The sequence below is a fragment of the Trichechus manatus genome, unplaced genomic scaffold (assembly GCF_000243295.1).
Source record: "Trichechus manatus latirostris isolate Lorelei unplaced genomic scaffold, TriManLat1.0 scaffold00002, whole genome shotgun sequence".
Lineage (NCBI taxonomy): Eukaryota > Metazoa > Chordata > Mammalia > Sirenia > Trichechidae > Trichechus > Trichechus manatus.
The window spans coordinates 36,453,993-36,477,432 of NW_004443938.1; the positions used below are offsets into that span (position 1 = coordinate 36,453,993).

At 37.2% G+C, this 23,440-nt stretch overlaps 1 protein-coding gene across 2 annotated transcripts in view; it reads right to left on the reverse strand.

Annotated features, from left to right (window-relative positions):
- Nucleotides 1–7,854: 7,854 nt before the first annotated feature.
- The window catches only part of PEX7 (peroxisomal biogenesis factor 7), a 137,026-nt gene continuing 121,440 nt past the window's right edge, over nucleotides 7,855–23,440 (reverse strand). Inside the window, exon 10 of one of the 2 annotated variants that reach the window (XM_012554972.2) lies at nucleotides 7,855–8,341. In XM_012554972.2, coding sequence (XP_012410426.1) covers nucleotides 8,273–8,341 — 69 coding nt within the window. In that variant the 3' untranslated portion in view covers nucleotides 7,855–8,272. The remainder of the gene's footprint in view (nucleotides 8,342–23,440) is intronic. The other variant, XM_023729835.1, reaches the window with a different exon arrangement.

Below are 23,440 nucleotides of genomic sequence, written 5' to 3' on the forward strand. Positions count from 1 at the left end.
AGAAAAAGGATATATATATATTTAGAATTGATAATAAATATGTTCATTTTAAGTCACATAGTTATTCTATAAGAAAAATGTAACAAAGTCAAGAAATTAAAAAATGTTTATTAAAGATTTTTGTTTAATATAATCAAGGTTCTGGTTTATTGTAACTAAAAGTTTGATGGGTTAATTCACAAGAATTTTAACAGCTTAATGTCAAATAAATATAAAGCAAATAATTAGGTTTCTCACTGTTAAATAACAATTTTCCTTAATTACTAGGTTAAAAGGTTCATTTTATTTTTGTGCAATCTACCTCAAAAACAAACGTTCAACAAAATAAATTCCTGAATCAAAAACAAAGTCATATAGTTAAAAACTAAAAACTAAGGTTTTTACCTTTAAAATCTGTGCTTTAAATAACTTAAGTATTGCTTCTCATAAACTCCTGACAACTTTGAAACTTCATAGAAAGCTACAAACCATTTGTTTGTTTTGTAAAAAAGAAAAATGCATAGAAAGATTTATTTAACATGCTATAAATTACATAAAATGTATTGTCAAAATCAGGAAAACTACTGAATTTTCCTTAAATTAAAAAATTATATGTCAAGAATGTTTACCTAATGCTGGACAACAAGCACATGATACTATGTCATAATTTTATTATTTCAGTTGCTAACTTGGTCACAACTTTGTTTCCTTTAAATCTAGCATCATTAAAGCCAATGGTTTCAACTAATGAATTCACACCATTTACCCATAAAGGTTTTATTACCATTCAAATGTGGAGCTTTAAATATCCTTGATATATCTTGACTATATGGTATAATGTCTAAAAATTATTGTGTTATATCTAAAGATCTTTGGAAATGAGAATAATCATTATGTTTAAAGGAATTTTTATCCAAACCTTTTATTTAACTTTACTTGGCTTTACATTACTTTTATATTTAATGCCCAAGTCTTTTCACTTTTAAGAATTATTATTGTAAATTAACCATAGCCATCTTTAAGTTTATCATTCACAGATGTGTTACCTTGCTAATTCACTGAAAACACAACAAAATAGACTATATCAGACTCATAAAGAGGACTATAATATTTTGCACATAAATGCCATTGGACTAAATCAAGAGTCAATGTTCAATGTTAGAATTTCTAGATATAGGAAACCATTTTATTTTCCCTTCCCTCTTTTAATGTAAGAACCAGCTATTTCAAGAACACGTAACACTAAGCTAGTTACAGAATATCCTATAAATTAAGAGATGTTGTGGCTCATGTCAAAATTTTAACTAAGTAAATTCAGAATATCTTCACTGCTTCCACCCACAGTCTCCAAGAAATGAATACTCAAATGACTTTAATGAGAAAAATAATTCTTCAAAACCAAATAAACTTCCTTTATGTTATTTATACCAACTCTAATATTGTTAAATATTGTTAATTTTTAATTCAGTACTCTAAAGAATGTTTTCACAGTTTAAAGGAGCTGTTGACAACCAAAAAACCAGAATCCCAAAATGTGCCTAATATTGTTCCAGAGGACTGTATATATATTAGAAAAGACATCACTTAAAAAATTTCCTTGAGCCTCACTGAAAAGGACCATATGTAGTTCTCTTTGCTAATCCTTGTGCTGCTAAATCACAGAGTTAAGACCTGGATACACCTCTCCCCATTAAAGAAAGCTGCTGCTCCTACTTGGATAGGTCAACCAACTAAAATTCAAAAATTGCCAGAATAAAAAAAAAGATAAAACCTGGCATAGACAACTTATCCCAAGATCCAGGACTAGACCTGTAAACCCTTTATTTTCAAACAGTGAAACACATAAATAGAAATACAATTCTTAGACTTTGCATATTTCTTTTTCTAGTATTTGCTCTCTTTTTGTCTTACATACTGTCTTACGCTGGGTTCTCTGGAGAAGCAAAACCAGTAAAGTGTATAAATATTTATATATATAGATAGATTTATATCAAGGAAACAGCTCACGTGATTGTTGAGACTAGAACATCCCAAGTCCATGGATCAGGGTAGAGGCCTCTCCCAAGTCACGCAGCTGCAGAAGCTGGCAAGCCCAAGATCAGCAGGTCATAGAGCAGGGCTCCCTCTCACAGGCTGTGCAGATGGACGAATCCCAGGTTCGGCAGATAAGCTGACAGCTCAAGTCCCAAGAACCGGAGATAAGATGACAAGAGGCAGCCACAGGATCCAGAGAGAGCAAAAAGCCAGAACATCTGCTTATATTAAGATGCGGGCCACATCCCCAAGGAGACTCCCTTTCATCTGACTGGCTACTCACAGTATATTCAGTCATGGGAGTGATTACATTAAAATACTGAGAATCACGGCCCAGCCAAGTTGACACACAATCTTATCCATCACACATAACTTTAAGATCTGTGGACTAATAACTTTCCCTTGATGAATAAAATTTATTGAAATTATTGTGTTGTGCCTAATCCTAATTGTTTTAAAGTAGCTTTGTTCTGTCTAGGTTTTAACTGATAAGATAGATTTGTATAAGTAAACCTTTCTGTGTGTTTTCACCTAAAAATTTTCCTTTATATTTTTCTTAATAATCATTATTTCCCAAACCCATTCTTGTTTACTCGTATATGCCTTGTTTGAAGGACCCCATTTTAATCTCTTGGTCATTTGTATGCTAATTGCTCTTATTTTTTCTGGGCAATTTTTGTCCATTATGAAGCCTTTCTTAAATTCTTTATTGCTATGCCTCGTAATAGCCACTGAGGTCTAAAAAGATGTTTTTGCCAGACTGGCTCAATCAATAGCAAACACCTCCTATTGCTTTCGAGTTAACATAAGAAAAATAGAAAAAGACATTCTTAAAATACATCAACAAGCAGTTTGGCTTCACTCTATTCCTCCTATGACTATACCTTTTCAGATTTATTCAGTTGGTTATCACAAGGAATAGGGCCATGGCTGAGAACTTTACCGAAAAATTGACTAGTTATTCTGATAATAATTGTAACTGAAATTGGAATTGTCAACTGTATTATGAAATGTGTGTCCAATTTAGGAAACTCCACACCTTCGAAGCAACTTATGTACATTAATTTCTCTCACTTTTGTAACATGGTGGATGGATCCTGCACCCTATATTAACTTCAATGAAAGGGTCAGATATTCCTCCAATTTGGTGTAGGTCTCCGAGTCATCACCCTCCTAGATAACAGTATTCAGACAAGACGTATGGTGAAGAACCAGATGGTATCCGACTAAGTAAGTCATGAGTTTAAAAGCTTGAAGCAGGATGGGCTGCCATCTAGGATATAAAGACCATGCTAATGGAGTCACATAATAAGATTACTGAAGACAGCTGCTCAGACATACCATGGTAAATTTCCTGAAGCTTCCCTGCAACCAAGGAACCAGTGGTCCCCAACTACAGAAAAAGAGGCTCAACACCAGGAATAAAACAAGCATAACCATGAACATGGAGTCATCACCTGGGAGCAACATATCAACAACCCATGCATAAGAAAGCATGCCCATAAGAGTGATCAAAGGATGTTTGATCAAAATCCTTGATCAAAAGGAGGGAATGATACAAAGACCCGAAAAAAATTATTATGAGGTAACTGGTCTGAGTAAGAGAAGCTGAAGTGGGATCCAGGCTTCAAACTCACTCTGTGTAGAAAACCTGCAGAATCAGGAAACTAAACTGGTTAGGGCAGTTCTGTCTGTTATCTGATATCTCAGGGAAAAAAAAAAACCAAAACCAAATCTGTTGCTGTCGAAGTCAATTCAGACTCCTAAGGACTCTTTAGGACAAAGCAGAACTGCCCCACAGGGTTTCCAAGGCAGGGCTAGTGGATTTGAATTGCCAGCCTCTTTTGGTTAACAGACAAGCTCTTAATCACTGTGCCGTCAGGGCTCCTGATACCTAAGAGAATGTGGCTTTTCCTTTTAACAAAGCCAGGGAGCTTTTATGTAACTTTTACATTTGCAGAGAAGGTTCTGTGACTGCTCTGTGAACTTTTTATGGTAACTAAGTGGGAACTAACTAACAAAGCACCCACATCACTAAGTAGTAGCTATCTTACCTCACCAAGCACCAATCAGAATTTTGCTGGCTTGTTTCCAAAGGAGACTTAACCCAAACAGCTCATTTCTATGGTTTATTTCCAAGGAGTCTGTCAAGGATTGAACTGTGTCAGCCAGAAATATCTGCCAACTTGGCTAGGCCATGATCCCCAGTATTGTGACTGTCCACCATTTTGTCATCTGATGTGATTTTCCAATGTGTAGTAAATCCTATCTCTATGATGTTAATGAGCTGGGATTATCAGCAATTATGTTAATGGGGCAGGACTCAATCTACAAGATTAGGTTGTACTGTAAGCCAATCTGTTTTGAGATATGAAAGAGAGAAGCGAGCAGAGACATAGGGACCCCATACCACCAAGAAACAAGAGCCAGGAGAATAGCGCATCCTTTGGAGCTGGGGTCCCTGCACTGAGAATCTCCTCGACTGGGGAAGATTGATGACAAGGACCTTCCCCAAGAGCTGACAGAGAGAGAAAGCCTTTCCCTGGAGCTGGCACCCTGAATTTGGACTTCTAGCCTCCTAGACTGTGAGAGAATAAGTTTCTCTTTGTTAAAGCCATCCACTTGTGGTATATCTGTAATAGCAGCACTAGATAACTAAGACAGAGTCTTAAAACTTGTAAGCCACCAATGTAATGTCACTAAGTAGGTAGTCAACAAAGCTCTGTAAGCCAATCATTAAGGTCCCGCTTTGTTATCATGCCTTTGACAATGATGTAGCTTTACTTCCTTCTGTAACGGTATATTAGAGACTCCCTGCTTATGATTCAGTGGATTCTGCCAGTCTCTTGTGCCTGGTGCACACTAGCAGGTCTCTAATTGCAATGACTGTCTTTGTCTTTGTCTTGGCTTAATAAAAATCTCTTTTGATTAAATTTGAGTCTGGGGTCTTTTTCCCCCATGACAATTTTCTTCCAAGAGAGAATCCAGCTCTTTTCCTTCTAGTTTTCTAACTCCAGGGAACCCACTAGTAGCTAAGTGTTCACCAACACTCTTGCATATTGATAGACACCAAGAACCTGAGTCAAGTATTATGAAGTCAGTTTTCTAAACATCTCTAACATGCCTGAAAGAGGTTAAAAATAAATCAAGGGAGATATTAGTTTTTAAATCATAAGTATTTGTTTCAAAAGCGACATGTGAGATTATTTTGCTAATAAATTCCCTTGTATTGTCTTAGTTAACTAGTGCTGCTATAACAGAAATACCACAAGTGGATGGCTTTAACTAAGAGAAATTTATTCTCTCAAAGTTTAGGAGGCTAGAAGCCCAAATTCGGGGCAACAGCTCCAGGGGAAGGCTTTCTATCTCTGTTGGCTCTGGGGGAAGGTCCTTGCCTCCTTTCAACATCTGTGGACCTGGTGTTCCTTAGGCATCTGTATGTGTCTTGGCATCAGTCTTTCCCTGGGTCTAGGAGGTTCTCAGCACAGGGAGCCTGGGTCCAAAGGATGCGCTCTCCCCCTGGCTCTTCTTGGTAGTAGTTATGTCCCTGTCTGCTCACTTCCCTCTCCTTTTATCTATTGTTAAGATAAAAGGTGATTCTACCACTCCCCAGGGGAACTCTCCTTACATTGGATCAGGGCTGTGACCTGAGTAAGGGTGTTGCATCCCACCCTAATCCTCATTAACATGACCTAATCCTGCCTTATTAACATAACAGACAGTTCACTCCCAAGTGGGACTATAACCACAGGCATAGAGGCTAGGATTTACAATACATCACCAAATGAAGGATAATCAGATTGCAAAATGGAGGACAACCACACAATACTGGGAATCATGGCCTAGCCAAGTTGACACATATTTTAGGGGGACACAATTCAATCTATGATACATTTTAAAAAGAAAATATATTAGTAAGTGTAAATTACATTGTAAATATAATTTGGGTTGAGTATTTTAAAAGGTGTATTAAAAGTTCTGCTAAAATAGTGGCCATAAAAGATACTCCACTGGTCTCACCCTTTCGGGAGCCAGGGAGAATGAAGAAAACTAAAGACACAAGGGAAAGATTAGTCCAAAGGAGTAATGGACCACAACTACCACAGCCTCCACCAGTCTGAGTCTAGTACAACTAGATGGTGCCTGGCTACCATCACTGACTGCTCTGACAGGGATCACAATAGAGAGTCCTGGACAGAGATGGAGAAAAATGTAGAACAAAATTCTTACTCGCAAAAAAAGACCAAACTTTCTGACCTGACAGAGACTGAAGAAACCCCAAGAGTATGGCCCTCGGACACCCTTTTAGCTCAGTACTGAAGTCACTCTTGAGGATCACCCTTCATCCAAAGATTGGACAGGCCCATAAAACAAGACTAAGGGGCACACCAGCCCAAGGGCAAGGACTAGAAGGCAGGAGGTGACAGGAAGGCTGGTTAATAGGGAACCCAAGGTCAAGAAGGGAGAGTGTTGACATGTTGTGGAGTTGTTAAACAATGTCATAAAATAATACGTGAACTGTTTAATAAGAAGCTAGTCTGTTCTGTAAACCTTCATCTAAAGTACAATGAAAAAAAGAAAAAGAAAACAAAATTCTGCTAAAACAAAGAATACCCGTTGTGGCCCCATATTTCTTGAACTGCACTTTGGTGTGAGCCATTAGTTCATATGGAGGAAAGTAACAAAATAAACCAGCTCTGAAACTCCTCATTGTGACAACTCTAAGGATATGGCTGAGCACCTTGTTTACTACCATACACTTATGCTTAACAGTGTCTTCTTTAGTAGGCCTCTCAAAAACAATGAGTTATCAATCTGTCTGAGGACCAAAAAGAGTTTTACTTTCCTGAGGTCATTCATTCATTCAACAAATACCTAGCCTGGGACTAGTTAGAAGTCCTTGCCCTCTGGCCATGGGCACTGAACTTTGCAACTAACCAGGATTCTCATTTATGCTACTAGAATCCTTAGCAGCAAGTTTTTGGTCCAACCAGTAGCAAGTTCATAGGACTCTGTGGAATGCATTTTCAAGACCCACTCGTCTCCTCTTTAGGTCTCTTTTTGTTCCACTTTTTAATTTAACCTATCTTGCTTTGGTATTTTGTAAGCTGTTTTGATTTTTTTCGGAAAAAGGAAATGAAATATGTAAGATAAGACAATATACATATATTTTAATTTATTTTTGCTCTGATTACTACAAGTTTATTCTGCTCTTTAAAAATTCTCAAAAACTTGTTAAAATTAACTTTTTGTCATTTAGTAACATTTTATTTTGATATTACATGAAAGTATTATGTTATATAAAATTGCTTGTTTTATTAATTTTTTCCTTCTACTCTCCTTTTTTATAATTCATAAGCACCTAGAAATTTTTCAAGGAGACTTAGGGAGATAGCAAGGAGGGCTTACAGAATTACTTAGGGCTAGCTGGGAAAAAAAAAAAAAAAGAGCAATTGTTGGACACATTAGTAGGACCTAGAACTTTTTGCTCAGTCAACAGTTTTTTTTTTTTTTAACATTTGATAATAGAGAAGTAGGAAAAGGGAAACAGAAGGTCATGGGTACGATATCTAAAAAGTTTTAATTAAGTATATAAAAGTGTAAGCTCTTTGCTCACAACATTCCATGTTCTTAAAACAGGGTACCAGGCCTTGAGAAAAATCTCATTTGTTCTATGTGTCAGACACTTAGTAGATGCTCAATAATTAACTGTTAAAGAAATTAATAAATTAAACCTATATTAGAGCCCTGATACTGAACTATAGATATATCTATATTATACATAGTACTGTATTTATATACGCAATATATTAGAAAAAAATAATCTTGTTGAGGATATCATAAAATGATAAATGATCAAGAGATGCAGTTTATTTTTATTTTAATCAATAGCAGTGATTATATTTTACATCATAAGTGACAAATTAAAAATGAAGTACAACACTATCAATATAATCTACTGATCTCCCATATTTTAATCTATTTTACAATACAGAAGTAACATTTTAATAGATGTTACAAGATATACCATAACATCAATTATTCCTTAGGATTTTAAGAAATATGGCTTATGTACTAGGCTTAAATAGTGAACCAAAGTCTCTATCAGCTGCCTCAAAACTGATTCCAGGATACATTTTTAAAAATTGAAATCTGAGTAGCATATAAAAGTATAATGTCTATGTTATAATAGTTAATTTATTTCTTGCTAAGTAGTTCTTCAGGTCTGGTCCTTTGTTTCTGACCAGAGCAGCGTATTTCAAGGAGGAACAATAAGACAAGCAGGATCATATATCTTTATCGTTTCATCCCAAGCACAGTCAGCCACCTACAACACAGAAACAAAGTAAGAAGAAACATATTTAGATGCATAAACATTCAAAATTGGCAGCAAAACCTAAGTCATTTAGAGGGTAGTAGATCATCCACTATAGAACACACAGAACAACATGTTTTTAAATAGGAAAAACACAGGGGTAAGTTTTTGATAAAACGTCCATTTTCCCTTTTGAAAATACATTTCAGGAATTGTTTCTAATTGAAGTTGCCTACAAAGACTTCCCCCCCAACTTCCACCCCACCCCCAAAAAAACAAACATGTTGCTGTCGAGTCAACCGTAACTCATAGTGACCCTATAGGACAGAGCAGAACTGCCCCATAGGGATTCCAGGGTTGTAATCTTTATGGAAGCAGACTGCCACATCTTTCTCCCTTGGAGTGGCTGGTGGGTTGGAACTGTCAACTTTTCGGTTAGCATAGCAGCTGAGCGTTTAACCACTGTGCCACCAGGGTTCCTTCCACCCCACCCTGGAGTGACATAATTTCCTACTTCCAGAAATAACTGTTGTAAAGAAACACTCCCATACTGTGAATGAAGACACCTTGCTAGATATTGTGGGGATAGAGGGGAGATAAAGTACAGCTCTGGCCCTCAAAGAACTGCTCACACAAGTCTAAGTGTGGAAAATGCTCTAATAGAGACACTCTGAGGAGGGACTACTTGATTCCAGCTGGGGCATAGTGTGAGAAGACTTCACAAATGCTGTGGCATTTGTACTGGCCCTCTTGAGGAGGCATACATGGAGGTAAGTCTAAAAATCCATATAAAGGCACAAAGAGGAGTAAGTCCGTGATGTTCAGGAACTGTGGGTTAAAAGGAAAACTTACTGGGTGTAGCAATGTCTCAAGGTCAAGGATTAATATATAAAAATCTATTGTTTTTCACTGATAGGATAATATCCACACACCTACAAGGACAACCAGTTAATACGACTATTATTCAAATTTATGCACCAAACGCTAAGGCCAAAGATGAAGAAATTGAAGATTTTTACCAACTTCTGCAGTCTGAAATTGATCAAACATGCAATCAAGGTGTACTGATAATTACTGATGATTGAAATGCAAAGTTGCAAACAAAGAAGGATTGGTAGTTGGAAAATACATCCTTGGTGACAGAAACGACACTGGAGATTGCATGACAGAATTTTGCAATACCAACAACTTCTTCATTGCAAATACCTTTTTACAACAACATAAATGGCGATTATACACGTGGGCCTTGCCAGATGGAATATACAGGAATCAAACTGACTACATCTGTGGAAAGAGATGATGGAAAAGCTCAATATCATTAGTCAGAACAAGGCCAGGGGCCGACTGCAGAACAGGCCATCAATTGCTCATATGCAAGTTCAAGTTGAAACTGAAGAAAATTAGAACAAGTCCACGAGAGCCAAAGTACGACCTTGAGTATATCCCATCTGAATTTAGAGACCATCTCAAGAACAGATTTGATACACTGAACAATAATGGCCAAAGACCAGACAAGTTGTTCAAGGACATCAAACATGAAGAAAGCAAGAGGTCATTAAAAAGACAGGAAAGAAAGAAAAGACCAAAATGGATGTCAGAACAGACTCTTGCTACTGAACATAGAATAGCTAAAACTAAAGGAAGAAATGATGAAGTAAAAGAGCTGAACAGAAGATTTCAAAGGGCGGCTCTAGAAGACAAAGTAAAGTATTATAATGACAGATGCAAAGACCTGGAGTTAGAAAACCAAAAGGGAAGAACACCCTTGGCATTTCTCAAGCTGAAAGAACTGAAGAAAAAATTATTTCGAGCTGAAATACTGAAGGATTCTATGGGCAAAACACTGAACGACACAGGAAGCATCAAAAGTAGATGGAAGGAATACAGAGTTACTGTACCAAAAAGAACTGGTTGACGTTCAACCATTTCAGGAGGTAGCATATAATCAAGAACCGATGCTAATGAAGGAAAAAGTCCAAGCTGCACTGAAGACATTGGTTTAAAACAAGGCTCCAGGAATTGACGAAATACCAACTGAGATGTTTCAACAAATGGATGCAGCACTGGAAGTGCTCACTTGTCTATGCCAAGAAATTTGGAACACAGCTACCTGGCCAACTGACTGGAAGAGATCCATATTTATGTCTATTCCAAAGAAAGGTGATCCAACTGAAATTATCGAACAATATCGTTAATACTACACGCAAGTAAAATTTTGCTGAAGATCATTCAAAAGTGGCTGCAGCAGTACATCAACAGGGACTACCAGACATTCAAGCCCGATTCAGAAGAGAACATGGAACCAGGGATATCACTGCTGATGTCAGATGGATCCTGGCTGAAAGCACAGAATACCAGAAAGATGTTTACCTGTGTTTTATTGACTATGCAAACGCATTCGACTGTGTGGATCATAACAAATTATGGATAACACTGCAAAGGATGGGAATTCCTGAACGCTTAATGGTGCTCATGAGGAACCTGTACAGAGACCAAGAGACAGTAGTTCAAATAGAACAAGGGGATACCACATAGTTTAAAGTCAGGAAAGGTATGCATCCGGGTTGTATCCTTTCAACGTACTTATTCAATCTGTATGCTAAGCAAATAATCTGAAAGGCTGGACTATGTGAAGAAGAAATGGGGCATCAGGATTGGGGGAAGACTCATTAACAACCTGCATTATGCAGATGACACAACCTTGCTTGCTGAAAGTGAAGAGGATTTGAAGCACTGCTGAGGAGTATCAAAGACCACAGTCTTCAGTATAGATTACACCTCAACATAAAGAGAACACAAATTGTCCCAACTGGACCAATAAGTAGTATCATTATAAAGAGAGAAATGATTGAAGTTGTCAAGGATTTCATTTTACTTGGATCCACAATCAACGCCTATGGAAGCAGCAGTCGAGAAATCAAAAGATGCACTGCACTGGGCAAACCTGCTGCAAAAGACCTCTTTATAAAGTGTTAAAAAGCAAAGATGTCACTTTAAGGACTAAGGTGTGCCTGACCCAAGCTATGGTGTTTTCAATTGCCTCATATGCATGCAAAAGCTTGACAATGAATAAGGAATACTGAAGAACTGATGCCTTTGAATTATGGTGTTGGTGAAGAATATTGAATACACCATGGACTGCCCAAAGAACAAACAAATCTGTCTTGATAGAAATACAACCAGAATGCTCCTTAGAAGCAAAGATGGCGTGACTTCGTCTCACATACTTTGGACATGTTATTAGGAGGGACCAGTCCCTGGAAAAGGACATCATGCCCGGTAAAGTAGATGGTCAGTGAAAAAGAGGAAGACCCTCAATGAGATAAGACTGACACAGTGGCTGCAACAATGGGCTCAAGCATAACAGCAATTGTGAGGACGGTTCAGGACCGGGCAGTGTTTTGTTCTGTTGTACACTGGGTCGTCATGAGTCGGAACCGACTCAATGGCACCTCACAACAACATTTTATTTCTATATATTAGTAGCAAACAGGAGTCCCTGGGTAATGTTAATGGTTAAGCGCTCGACTCCTAGCTGAAAGACTGGTGGTTCGAACCCACCCAGAGGTGCCTCAGAAGACAGGTCTGGTAGGAGCAGTTCTACTGTGCACACATGGTGTCACCATGAGTTGGAATCAATTTGACTGCAACTAACAACAATAGTAGCAAGCAACTAAATGCAAATTTTAAAATTCCATTTACAATAGCATCAAAAAACAAAATTCTTAGTAGTAAATTTACCAAAAGACATGTAAAACTTCCACACTAAAAACAAAAAACATTGCTGATAGATATTTAAGAAGTCCTGAATAAATGTGAGCTACGCTATGTTCATGGATTGGAAGAATAAATATTATTAAGATGTTAATTCTGCCCCAAATAATTTATAAATAATTCGTAGCCCCAGCAAGCTTTTTTATAGAAATGAACAAGGTGATTTTAAAATTCATGTGGAAATGCAGAGGACCTAGAATAGCCAACAGAATCTAGAAAAACAACAACAAAGTTGTATTACCTAACATTCCCTAACATCAAAATTTATCATAAAACTACAATAATCAAGATAGTGCAGTATTGGTATAAGGATGTACAAGTAGATCAAAGGAACTGAACAGAGATCTGGAATAGACCTACATTTTGAAAACTGGTTTTCAATAAAGGCACCAATGCAATTCAGTGGGGAAAGGAAAAGTCTTTTCAACAAATGGTGCTAGAATAACTGGATCTCTATATGGGGCGGGGCGGGGGAGGAACACCTAGACCCCAACTTTACACCATGGAGAAAAACTGATTTGAGATGTATCTTATACCTAAATATAAGAGTTAAATGTAAAGCTTTTTAAGAAAACAATCTAGAGGTAAAGATTTCTTAGGAGACAGAAAACAATAACCATAAAGAATTTCATAAACTGGACTGAAAAAAAAAATAAAACTTTGATCATCAGAAGACAGACAGTAGGAGTATGCAAGCCACAGAGTGAGAAAATATTCACAAAACATACATCTGACAAAGAACTTGCATCCAGAATATATAAAGAACTACAATAATCAATAATAAAAAGACAACCCAGATACAAATGGGCAAAAGATTTTGACAATTCACAGAACAGTGGTATATGAATGACCAATAAGCATATGAAAAAGTCTCAACATCATCAGGCAACAGGGAACTGCAAATAAAAACCACAGCGAGAAAGCCCTATATACTTTTTAGAATGGCTAAAAGATAAGACAGCACCAAATGTTAGCAGGGATATGAAGCAGCTGCAACTTTCATGCATTGCTGGCAGGGATATAATATGGTATAATCACTTTCAAAAACTAATAAGCTTGTTTCCAATAATGTTAAACATATACCTATCCTTTGGTCCAGTAATTCCACTCCCAGATATTTATCCAAAAGAAATGAAACTGTGTTTACAAAAACATGTATACAAGAATGTTCACAGCAACTTTATTCATAATATAACAAAAATGGAAACAATGAAAGTGCCCATTGATAAGAGAATGGGTAAACTGTAGTAAATACACACGACAGAATGCTGCTCAGCAATAAAGAGGAAGGAACTGCTGATAGTTGTAATATCACAGATGAATGTCACAGACATCTAAGCTGAGTGAAAAAAGCCAGAAAGGAAACAGTACATACTCTATATCCCATTTATATAAGTTCTAAAACTTATATAACTTCTTATACTAATCTAAGGTGAAAAAAATCAGAACAATTTTTTTTTCCCCCTCAGCTGAAGGTAGAGCCGGGGATAAGGAGAGATTGGGAAGGGATACACGGGAGTTTTTTTTGGAAGATGCAAATGTCTTATATTGTGATGGGGTGTGGATTACACAGGTGTATCTGTCAAAATATCTAAGAATTGTACATTTCAATGTATATAAATTATACCTAAAAGTATAAAAACAATAATGATAATAACTACTGAAGAAGGACTGGGAATTAAGTAGAGGAATAAATAAAACAATGTTGACAATTGTTAAAATTCATTATTCTATTATGTTAACTTTATATATATTTGAAATCATCCACACTAAAAAAGAAGAAAAAATAAAGGCATTAATATGAGGATAAAATAGCAAGAGATTTTGACCAAAGGTTGTTGTTAGGTGCCACTGAGTCGGTTCCAACTCATAGCGACCCTACGTACAACAGAACGAAACACCGCCCAGTCCTGAACCATCCTCACAATCGTTGTTATGCTTGAGTCCACTGTTGCAGCCACTGTGCCAATCCATCTCATTGAGGGTCTTCCTCGTTTTCACTGACCCTCTACTTTACCAAGCATGATGTCCTTCTCCAGGGATTGGTCCCTCCTGATAACATGTCCAAAGTATGTGAGACGAAGTCTTGTCATCTTTGATTCTAAGGAGCCTTCTGACTGTACTTCCAAGACAGATTTGTTTGTTCTTCAGGCGGTCCACAGTATATTCAATATTCTTTGCCAACACCACAATTCAAAGGCATCAATTCTTTCTCATTCTTCCTTATTCATTGTCCAGCTTTCGCATGTATATGAGGTGACTGAAAACACCATGGCTTGGTCACGTGCACCTTAGTCTCCAAGGTGGCATCTTTGCTTTTTAACACTTTAAAGAGGTCTTTTGCAGCAGATTTGCCCAATGCAGTGCATCTTTTGATTTCTTGACCGCTGCTTTCATGGGTGTTGATTGTGAATCCAAGTAAAATGAAATCCTTGACAACTTCAATATTTGCTCTATTTATCATGATGTTGCTTATTGGTCCAGTTGTGAGGATTTTTGTTTTCTTGATGTTGAAGAGTAATCCATACTTGAGGCCGTGGTCTTTGATCTTCATCAGCAAGTGCTTCAGATCCTCTTCACTTTCAGCAACCAAGGTTGTGTCATCTGCATAACGCAAGTTGTTAATGAGTCTTTCTCCAATCCTGATGCCCCATTCTTCTTCATATAGTCCAGCCTTTCAAATTATTTGCTTAGCATACAGACTAATAAGTACGGTGAAAGGATACAACCTTGACGCATACCTTTCCTGACTTTAAACCATGCAGTATCCCCTTGTTCTGCCTCTTGATCTATGTACAGGTTCTTCATGAGCACAATTAAGCATTCTGGAATTCCCATCCTTCTCAATGTTATCCATAATTTGTTATGATCCACACAGTCGAATGCCTTTGCATAGTCAATAAAACACAGGTAAACATCGTTTTGGTATTCTCTGCTTTCAGCCAGGATCCATCTGACATCAGCAATGACATCCCTTGTTCCACATCCTCTTCTGAATCCGGCCTGAATTTCTGGCAGTTCCTTGTTGATGTACTGCTGCAGCCGCTTTTGAATGATCTTCAGCAAAATTTTACTTATGTATGATATTAATGATATTGTTCAATAATTTCCGCATTCAGTTGGATCACTTTTCTTTGAAATAGGCATAAATATGGATCTCTTCCAGAAGGTTGGCCAGGTAGCTGTGTTCCAAATTTCTTGGCATAGACGAGTGAGCACTTCCAGTGCTGCATCCATTTGTTGAAACATCTCAATTGGTATTTCGTCAATTCCTGGAGCCTTGTTTTTCACCAATGCCCTCAGTGCAGCTTGGACCTCTTCCTACAGTACCATCAGTTCCCGATCATATGCTACGTCCTGAAATGGTTGAACGTCGACCAGTTCTTTTGAATTAACCAAAGGTATCTGCACTCTATTCTCTATCCTTTAGTGAGTACAAAAGACTGAAAGTTACACAAGGGAACCCCCAGTTTTGACTCATCTAATTATTTGGCTGTCAATACCTGTGAATACAAAAACCATTTTAATCAGAACAAATTAACTCCTTAGCATCCACTAACAATATTTGTAGACAGAATCCAAGCTAGAGAGCATTAGATACCTTTAGTCAAGCATTTTCATTTAAGCATTAAAAACCAGAGTCTTCGTGATGCCAAGCCCTGGCGGCACAGTGGTTAAGCGCTCAGCTGCTAACCAGAAGGTCAGCTGTTCGAACCTACCAGCTGCTCCTTGGGAGAAAGATGTGGCAGTCTGCTTCTGTAAAGATTACAGCCTTGGAAACCCCACTGGGCAGTTCTACTCCGTCCTGTAGGATCATTATGAGTAGGAATGAACTTGACAGCAATTTTCTTTTTTTTTTTTCCAAGATGCAGTTGCTTCTCTCTCCTTGCACTAGGCTCACACACTCCGACTTGGGCATGCTGTTCATGCCTCTGTGCTCTACTTCTACTGATGCCCTCCCTTGAATAATTTCTCTTCTCCTTTCCTTTCCCTCTTCTCCCTTGGCCTTGGGCTGCCTGGGATGGTATATGTCTTTTCAAGAGCCAGCTTAACCATCACTTCCTCTATGAAGTCATTCATAGTACCTATAATAGTTGGTTGTATATATTTATTGATACATGTGTCTTTAGCTCTTTAAGAACATGGACCATGTGTTGCTACACCATAACGGCTACTCAATAAATATTAGTTCAAAGTATGAATTTTATAGATTCAGATTTCATAACTTCTGTCTCATGTGAACATGAGACTATCAGAGCTGGAATCAGAACCTAAATCTGTTGAGTTTGTCCACAAAACACAGTGCCGCATAAAGCACCCTGAGATTCATTATTCTCCTAATATTGCAGTTATAATTTTTTGTTTATTTCCATAGGGCACAAACATCATTGTATTAATTTACCTGTTTCATCTATGTATATTTTTTCAAGTCCTGGGCCTTTTCCTATGTTAAGTGTCAACTATTACTGAGGAGAGAATTAGAGAAATAAAACATAGGCTTCTAATACAAGTTATCCACAAATTATGTTTCTGAATCCTTACTCAGCACTCTCAATCCAGCTTCATATTTACTCAGAACTTATAATAACTAACAAGTGTCAGGGCTGCTGAACCAAAGAATTTTCATAAATCTATAATTAAATGGTAAATAAAAGAAAGTCCTAAAACTGCACTGACACAGACTTGTGAACAGATTAAGTCAAATTGATGCAAATCATGGTATTTCTCAATTTATTAAACCCATCTAGTTCTACAAATTTAAAGAAGCTTAAAATAATAATAATAAGGTAAGGAAAAAAAGCACTTTACTAAGGTAACAGAGGCTCTAGATTCTCCAAGGTTGGCACTGTAGAGATTCCAGGTAAGAAAGGATGGCTGTACCAAGTGGTCCCTGAAGGCCTCTCTCTAATTACCATCACCACCCCACTGGCCTCTGAAGGTACCACTTCCCCTTTAATTCGACAACTGAGATTGAACATAGGGCTCTTTCTTAACGTCCCACAGTACCCAATCCAAGGCCAGCCTAAAAGACATTAAAACGACTTAGCTAAAAATAAGGTTCACAAAAAGAGAAAAGTAAAGTGAATGATATGAAAATAATCTGCTTTACAGAATGAAATTCACTCATTCTTTAGCTTGTCAAAGAAAGAGAGAAAAGTTTCCTAGCTCCCATCCTGCTTCCTCATGACAAAGTCAACGACAAAGTCATCTTTACCTCCCATCCCCAGGAATGCACTCCTGGCCATGAAGACTCCTTCAAGGACAGACTCAGGGTAAAGAATGAGAAAGATGATGACAGGGCATCTCCTTTCCCACCTACCTAAGATCTTTCTCAATTTCAATCTTCTACATGAGAACCCACCTCTTTGCCTATGACCTTGCTATCAGGAAAAATTGTGAAAGATTTTGAAATCAGCAAAAAGATTATGAGGTGTCCTTTCAGTGTAATGCTGGGCATTGTTCCAAGGCTTCTCAAGGTTACCCAGTTCTCTAAGGATCTGTGCCTTTTACAGTCTTTGGGCTATTGTGATCAGAAAATGGACTGTAATGTAAATGACTCTCATCCATAAAAGTTGCAAATGAATCCCCCCCCATGAAGATGCAATTGATGCCCCCCTCTCCAGATGATTGCAAACATGACACTTTATTGCCCTGTGGATATTTTTCTTTTCATTCAAATGACATTTATTGAGTGTCTACTATCTGCAAAGCACTATGCAAGGTAGAATGGGATACAGACACAAATAGGGTTTGATCTCTGCTCCAAGAGATTATAATATAATGGAGACTACCAACATGTAAATACCTAATTAATAACTTGCAGAACGAAGGAACCTCAGAGAGCTGGAACCTCAAGACTAGAGCAAAGGTTTTCTGACCACCACACTGTTGTGCATTCTATCTCTTGTTGTTGCTGTTAGGTGCCGTTGAGTCGATTCTGACTCATAGCAACCCCACGTGACAGAGTAGAACTGTCCGGCCCTGCGGATACTGACCTGTCTTGCACCTAACAGTAAATTCATTTCACCATCTGAACTACTTGTTTTTTGGTTCCTTTGAGCTGGTTGTAAAATCTTACGTAAGTTACATAAATGAGTTAAATAAAATTTTCAGCACGTGTGCATGCTATATTTGCATGAGTCATAATTTCACCGTTTTGAAAATTATCCTTTAATATGGCCACACACAGGGATGTAGCTCTGCTTGTCTTAACAGGGAATCATCACTTCTATGGAATATAATAACCCCTGTGTTCTTCTAGTAGATAACAAAGTAAGAGAAGAGCCATTAAAAAAGCAAGCATATGAAATGGAGAGAGGGGGTAGATAATTATACTAGAAAAAGATGCAAAGAATAATTGCAAAAAATGAGTATGAAATAAACTCTACAGCTCCTCTCGGCAAAGGGAAAACAATAAGATATAAAGATCTCATGATCAATTTACCAGTTCATCAGGGGAGGTAAAAGGTTTCCTACCCTTGACTATAAGAGGAATATATAATATGGCTCCATTACAAAAATCATTCAATGCCATAAGAGTGGTTCTACAAAAGATACAATATCTTTCTTCACATGTTGATTTCTCTTTTAATCTCAATTAAGCCAAAAACATACTATTTAATTGTTACTGGAGGCACTGCCATAGGGCAGTGGTTCTCAAACTTTAGTGTGCATCAGAATCACCTGAAGGGCTTGTTAAGACACAGATTGCTGGGCCTTACCCTCATGCCACAGCTTCTCAACATGTGGCAAGACCAGCATCACTGGCATTACCTAGGGTTGATCCACAGCCTGAGAACTTTAAACCAAGGTCCAGAGACCACTGGGTGAGTAGTGCCCACAGAAAGGCTTCAGAAAGTCCATAAATGCAACATTTTGGGTGTATACGCATTTTTATTTTTCTTAATGGCAGACAGAAAATCTCTAATTTCCTTCAGATTTTCAACACCAAAAAGTTAATGCAGCCAGGATCGAGAACCTATGGCCTAGAACATAACCGACATCGACAGTCTTAAGTGAACTTTTGCCAGGCAAATTAAAGATGGAGCTCTTTGAGAGTACTTTCTGTGCAGGAATTCTTTGTTGTTGACTAAAAAGGAATTCAATATTTATCAGAACTCACATATTTTTCTTAAGGAAGAATTCTCTTCCTGGCATAAGAAGAAAGGAAAATAGATTAATTTGCATTTATCTAATGGAAAACACTTTGTGCCATATTTTCAAAAAGTTTAATTTATTTAATTTAAATCTACAATTCAAATCTGGTAGGTTGTTATACGGTAGGAAGATAGCAAGCTGGGAGGAAGACTAAGAAAGAAACACAACGGAATTGTACTTAAACAAAAACACTAATGCTACCTGAAGCATTCCTCAACCAAAAGTTCATGTAGCTTCCTAGTAGCCTATTTCTACTTAAAGACATGAGATAATTTTATTACTCTTTGAAGATATTTTTATTTTATTTGAGATTTGCACTCTGTTGAGTTCTAAATGGACTCAGGTGGTTTACAGATTAACCCACAGGGCCAAATCAAGTAAATAAAGATAAAACAAAACAAAATCTGTTCTACAAGGAACAAATGGAGCAAAAGCTTTCAGGCATCAGAGGTGAGCACATTACAACACTTGGACAATAAATCAGGCTCTATGCTTTATAACAGTTAAGGAAACAAAGCACAGTGGGTAATTAAGTTTCTGTTTTCTAACAATCACTTATGGATGTAAACCATTTTCTGCAACTAAATCTGACTACCGTTTTCTTTTAGAGTCAGGGACTGTATCCTGCTCAAATCTGCATTCCTTGTGTTTGTATACCTTTAACAAATGCTTGTTGAATAAATGAATGAATCTGTGTATGACCAGTGGTTTTCCTCACAAGACTTGTTGAGTAGAGCCTTATAGATGGTAAAGAGCCCCTAATCACTGTGAGGTCAGAGATCTAGGTAAAGACAACAGGTTATACACATATATGGGATTTTTTAGTATTATGAATATTATTTCAAGAGTTACCACAGTGAGATTCCTTTTATGTTCCAGGAGCTGTTAATCAAATATACTTCTGTATTACAAGGCTATCCAAAACATAATTCATATATACATACATACATATATTCCATTCATTTACTCAACAAATGTTATATTGAGTACCTCCTCTGTGCAGAAGCATGCTGGAGATACTACAGTAAACACGATGGCTATGGCCTCTGTCCGGGCCTCTGACCCAGATCTCGAGTCCAGTGGAGAGACAGACAAGCAAGCAGTCAACTACAATAAAAAGAGTGATATGTATAATGATAGAAGAATTATGGGATCCGATAAAGTGGGTAACCAAAACCAACTGCTCTGAGTCAATTCTGATTCATGGTGACCCCATGTGTGTCAGAGTAGAACTGCACTCCATAGGGTTTTCAATGCTAACTTTTTGGAAGTAGATCGCCAGGCCTTTCTTCGAAGGTGCTTCTGGGTGGACTTGAACCACCAACCTTTTGGTTAGCAACCAAGCACTTAATCACTACGCCACCAGGGCTCCATTTGCACCACCCAGGAACTCCTAAAAGTAGGTAAAAGTCTCAAACCAAACCAGTTGCTATCAAGTTGATTCTGATCTAAATTTGGGGAAAGTGGATGCTTTCAGGAGGAAATGTTATCTAAACTAAGGTCTGAAGTTGGAGTATGCCTTAGCTAGAAGAGCAGTTGTTGTTTGGAGGAGGAAGGGGCTGGAGAGAAAAAAGCGTTCTAGCTGGTGGAAAAAATAAGATTAAATGTAGAACTAGAAGTTCTAGCTTAAATGAAACTAAATTGCCTTATAACTCTTCTGGTGAACTTCTACATCTTTTGAGAGGCGGCTCTTTTCTGAATATCCTCTACGGTTTCTCGAAAGCTAACTGCCAAGGCCTATCTTGTCTGACCTTCTTCCCTTACAGTACGAGTGCACATGTGAACACTGAAGGGTAGGAGCCTTCAGGCTCCACCTTTCTGCCCAGGGATATTCAAGTGGAATTATATTCTGTAAGTCGGAAGTCCCCACTGCAATACATTCCATCTCTGTGCCCTTCTGACTTTCCTTTAATCCGAAATAAAAACGTAAACCTTTTCATTAAAACTCATAATTAAGATTATCAACATTATAAGAAGAGTGTGTCAAAATGTTATTTTCTTTCTTACTTGATGTAAAATTTGAAGAGAATCTTCATTATTATTTTTAAAAGCTGCTATCTTCTAGGGGGAGCCCTGGTAGTGCAGTGGTTAAAAGCTCAGCTGCTAACCAAAGTTCAAATCCACCAGCTGCTCCTTGGAAACCTATGGAGCAGTCCTACTCTGCCCTATAAGGTTGCTATGTGTCAGAATCGACTCGACGGCAACGGGTTTATCTTCTAGGGTAGTGAAAAGTTACTACACTCATACAGTAGGATGCCATATAAGTTCTACTTTTAATTATTTCATTTTCACTTTTATACAGGAAAATAGATATTTCTAAGCTTTAAGAGTAAGCACATTAAATACAAATATGAATTACTTGCTACTGAACGCATTTCAATTCCTTTGAAATATATGATAAAGCAGTCTTAAAAACTGAATAGAAATTTATTATCTATTAATATGGCCTATTAATTCCTAAGTAGAGATACTGTATATACATCATGATATCATCACACATGGAATGCTTGAAAGCAATTGTATTAAGCAAATATTTCAGCATCTTAGGTTAGATTTTACAGAAGATATTAAAGAAACAAACATAGCCAATAAGGAGTTTATAATAAAAAATTATCACTGGTGGATCAAATAAGATTTGGTCTAAAATATCTTTAATAATAATGGTCCTATAAATGCAGACTTCAGAGAAGAAAACATTATAATGAAAATACCAGACTTTAAATACATGTGTAATTTAGAAAATGAATTTATATTCTTTATCAACTCTCTCCATGTTATTAAAATGTTTACACATGTCACTGATAAGGTAATATATCTCAAATGATTCAATATGACTGCTAATATAACAAGAATTCCTGCTGACCCAGTAAGAGATTTACTTTATTGACAAGTTTTCCATTTCCTATTTATCACTATGCTCTCTTCTCTCAACTTCGTTGACAACTGCTTTTGCCCTTGGGACACCTGTTCAATCTAATGTAATCTTCTGTATGACATATGGCCTTTTTGGTATAAATGAACAAGAGGAATAGGCAGAAAGAGGTAGAGAGAATGAAAAAAAATCACTAGTAGTCAACTTTAAATTTTGAAAAAGCAGCCTAGTCTTTATGCTGCAGTGTTTTAAATTATGGGCTAAAGAAACATGTTTTATTTACTGTATCAGCTTACAACAGAAACCGCCTACAGAGGAGAATATGGTTTATTATGTTAACCATAATGGAGTAAGGAGGGAGTTGACCAATGCATTAAAAACAAATCTTTTCATTCATTCATTAAATATTTATTTAGCACATGTGCATCAGGTAGTTTGCTTTTATCTCCTGGCATATAATTGGCACTCAAATATTTACTGAAAGAAAGAAGGGAGGGAGAGACAGAGGAGAGAAGGAAGAAGAACTTGTCCTGGACTCTGAAAGGCACAAATACATTGCATAGCCAGAGGTGGAGGAAAGCAAGGGAAACACTGGCAAACCTATGGAGATGACAAATTTTAAAATATAACTAGTATGCAACAGAGGGATTACATAGAAGGATGAGAAATAAAACTAGAAAAGAATACAGATTATACTGAATCTTGAAAGCAAGATTAAGAATTTAGGGTTGACATGCTGTGGGGTTGTTAACCAATGTCATAAAACAATATGTGTACTACTGTTTCATGAGAAACTATTTGTTCTGTGAGCCTTCACCTGAAACACAATAAAAAAAATAAAATAAATAAAAAAAGAATTCAGACTCTACCCTAAAATTAATGGGTTCTCGCTTGAAGGTTGCAGAGCAAAGATGACATTATAAAAATGAAAATTTAACTATGCTAATTTGTAAAGTAAAACTGGTGTGTAACTAGTGTGGCAGAAGGTGAAGGGTCAGAGTGCTTAAAGAGTACCCCAGAAGTGGCTGACATAATTCCAAAAACAGAAAGACCTGTCATGAATAGAATTGTGTCCCCCAAAAATATGCGTATCAATTTGGCTGGGCCATGATTCCCAGCATTGTGATTGTCTACCATTTTGTCATCTGATGTGATTTTCCTATGTGTTGTAAATCCTGCCTCTATGATGTTAATAAGATGGATTATTGGCAGTTATACTGATGAGATCTACAAGATTAGATTGTGTCTTAAGACAATCTCTTTTGGGATATAAAAGAGAGAAGTGAGCAGAGAGACAAGGGGACCTT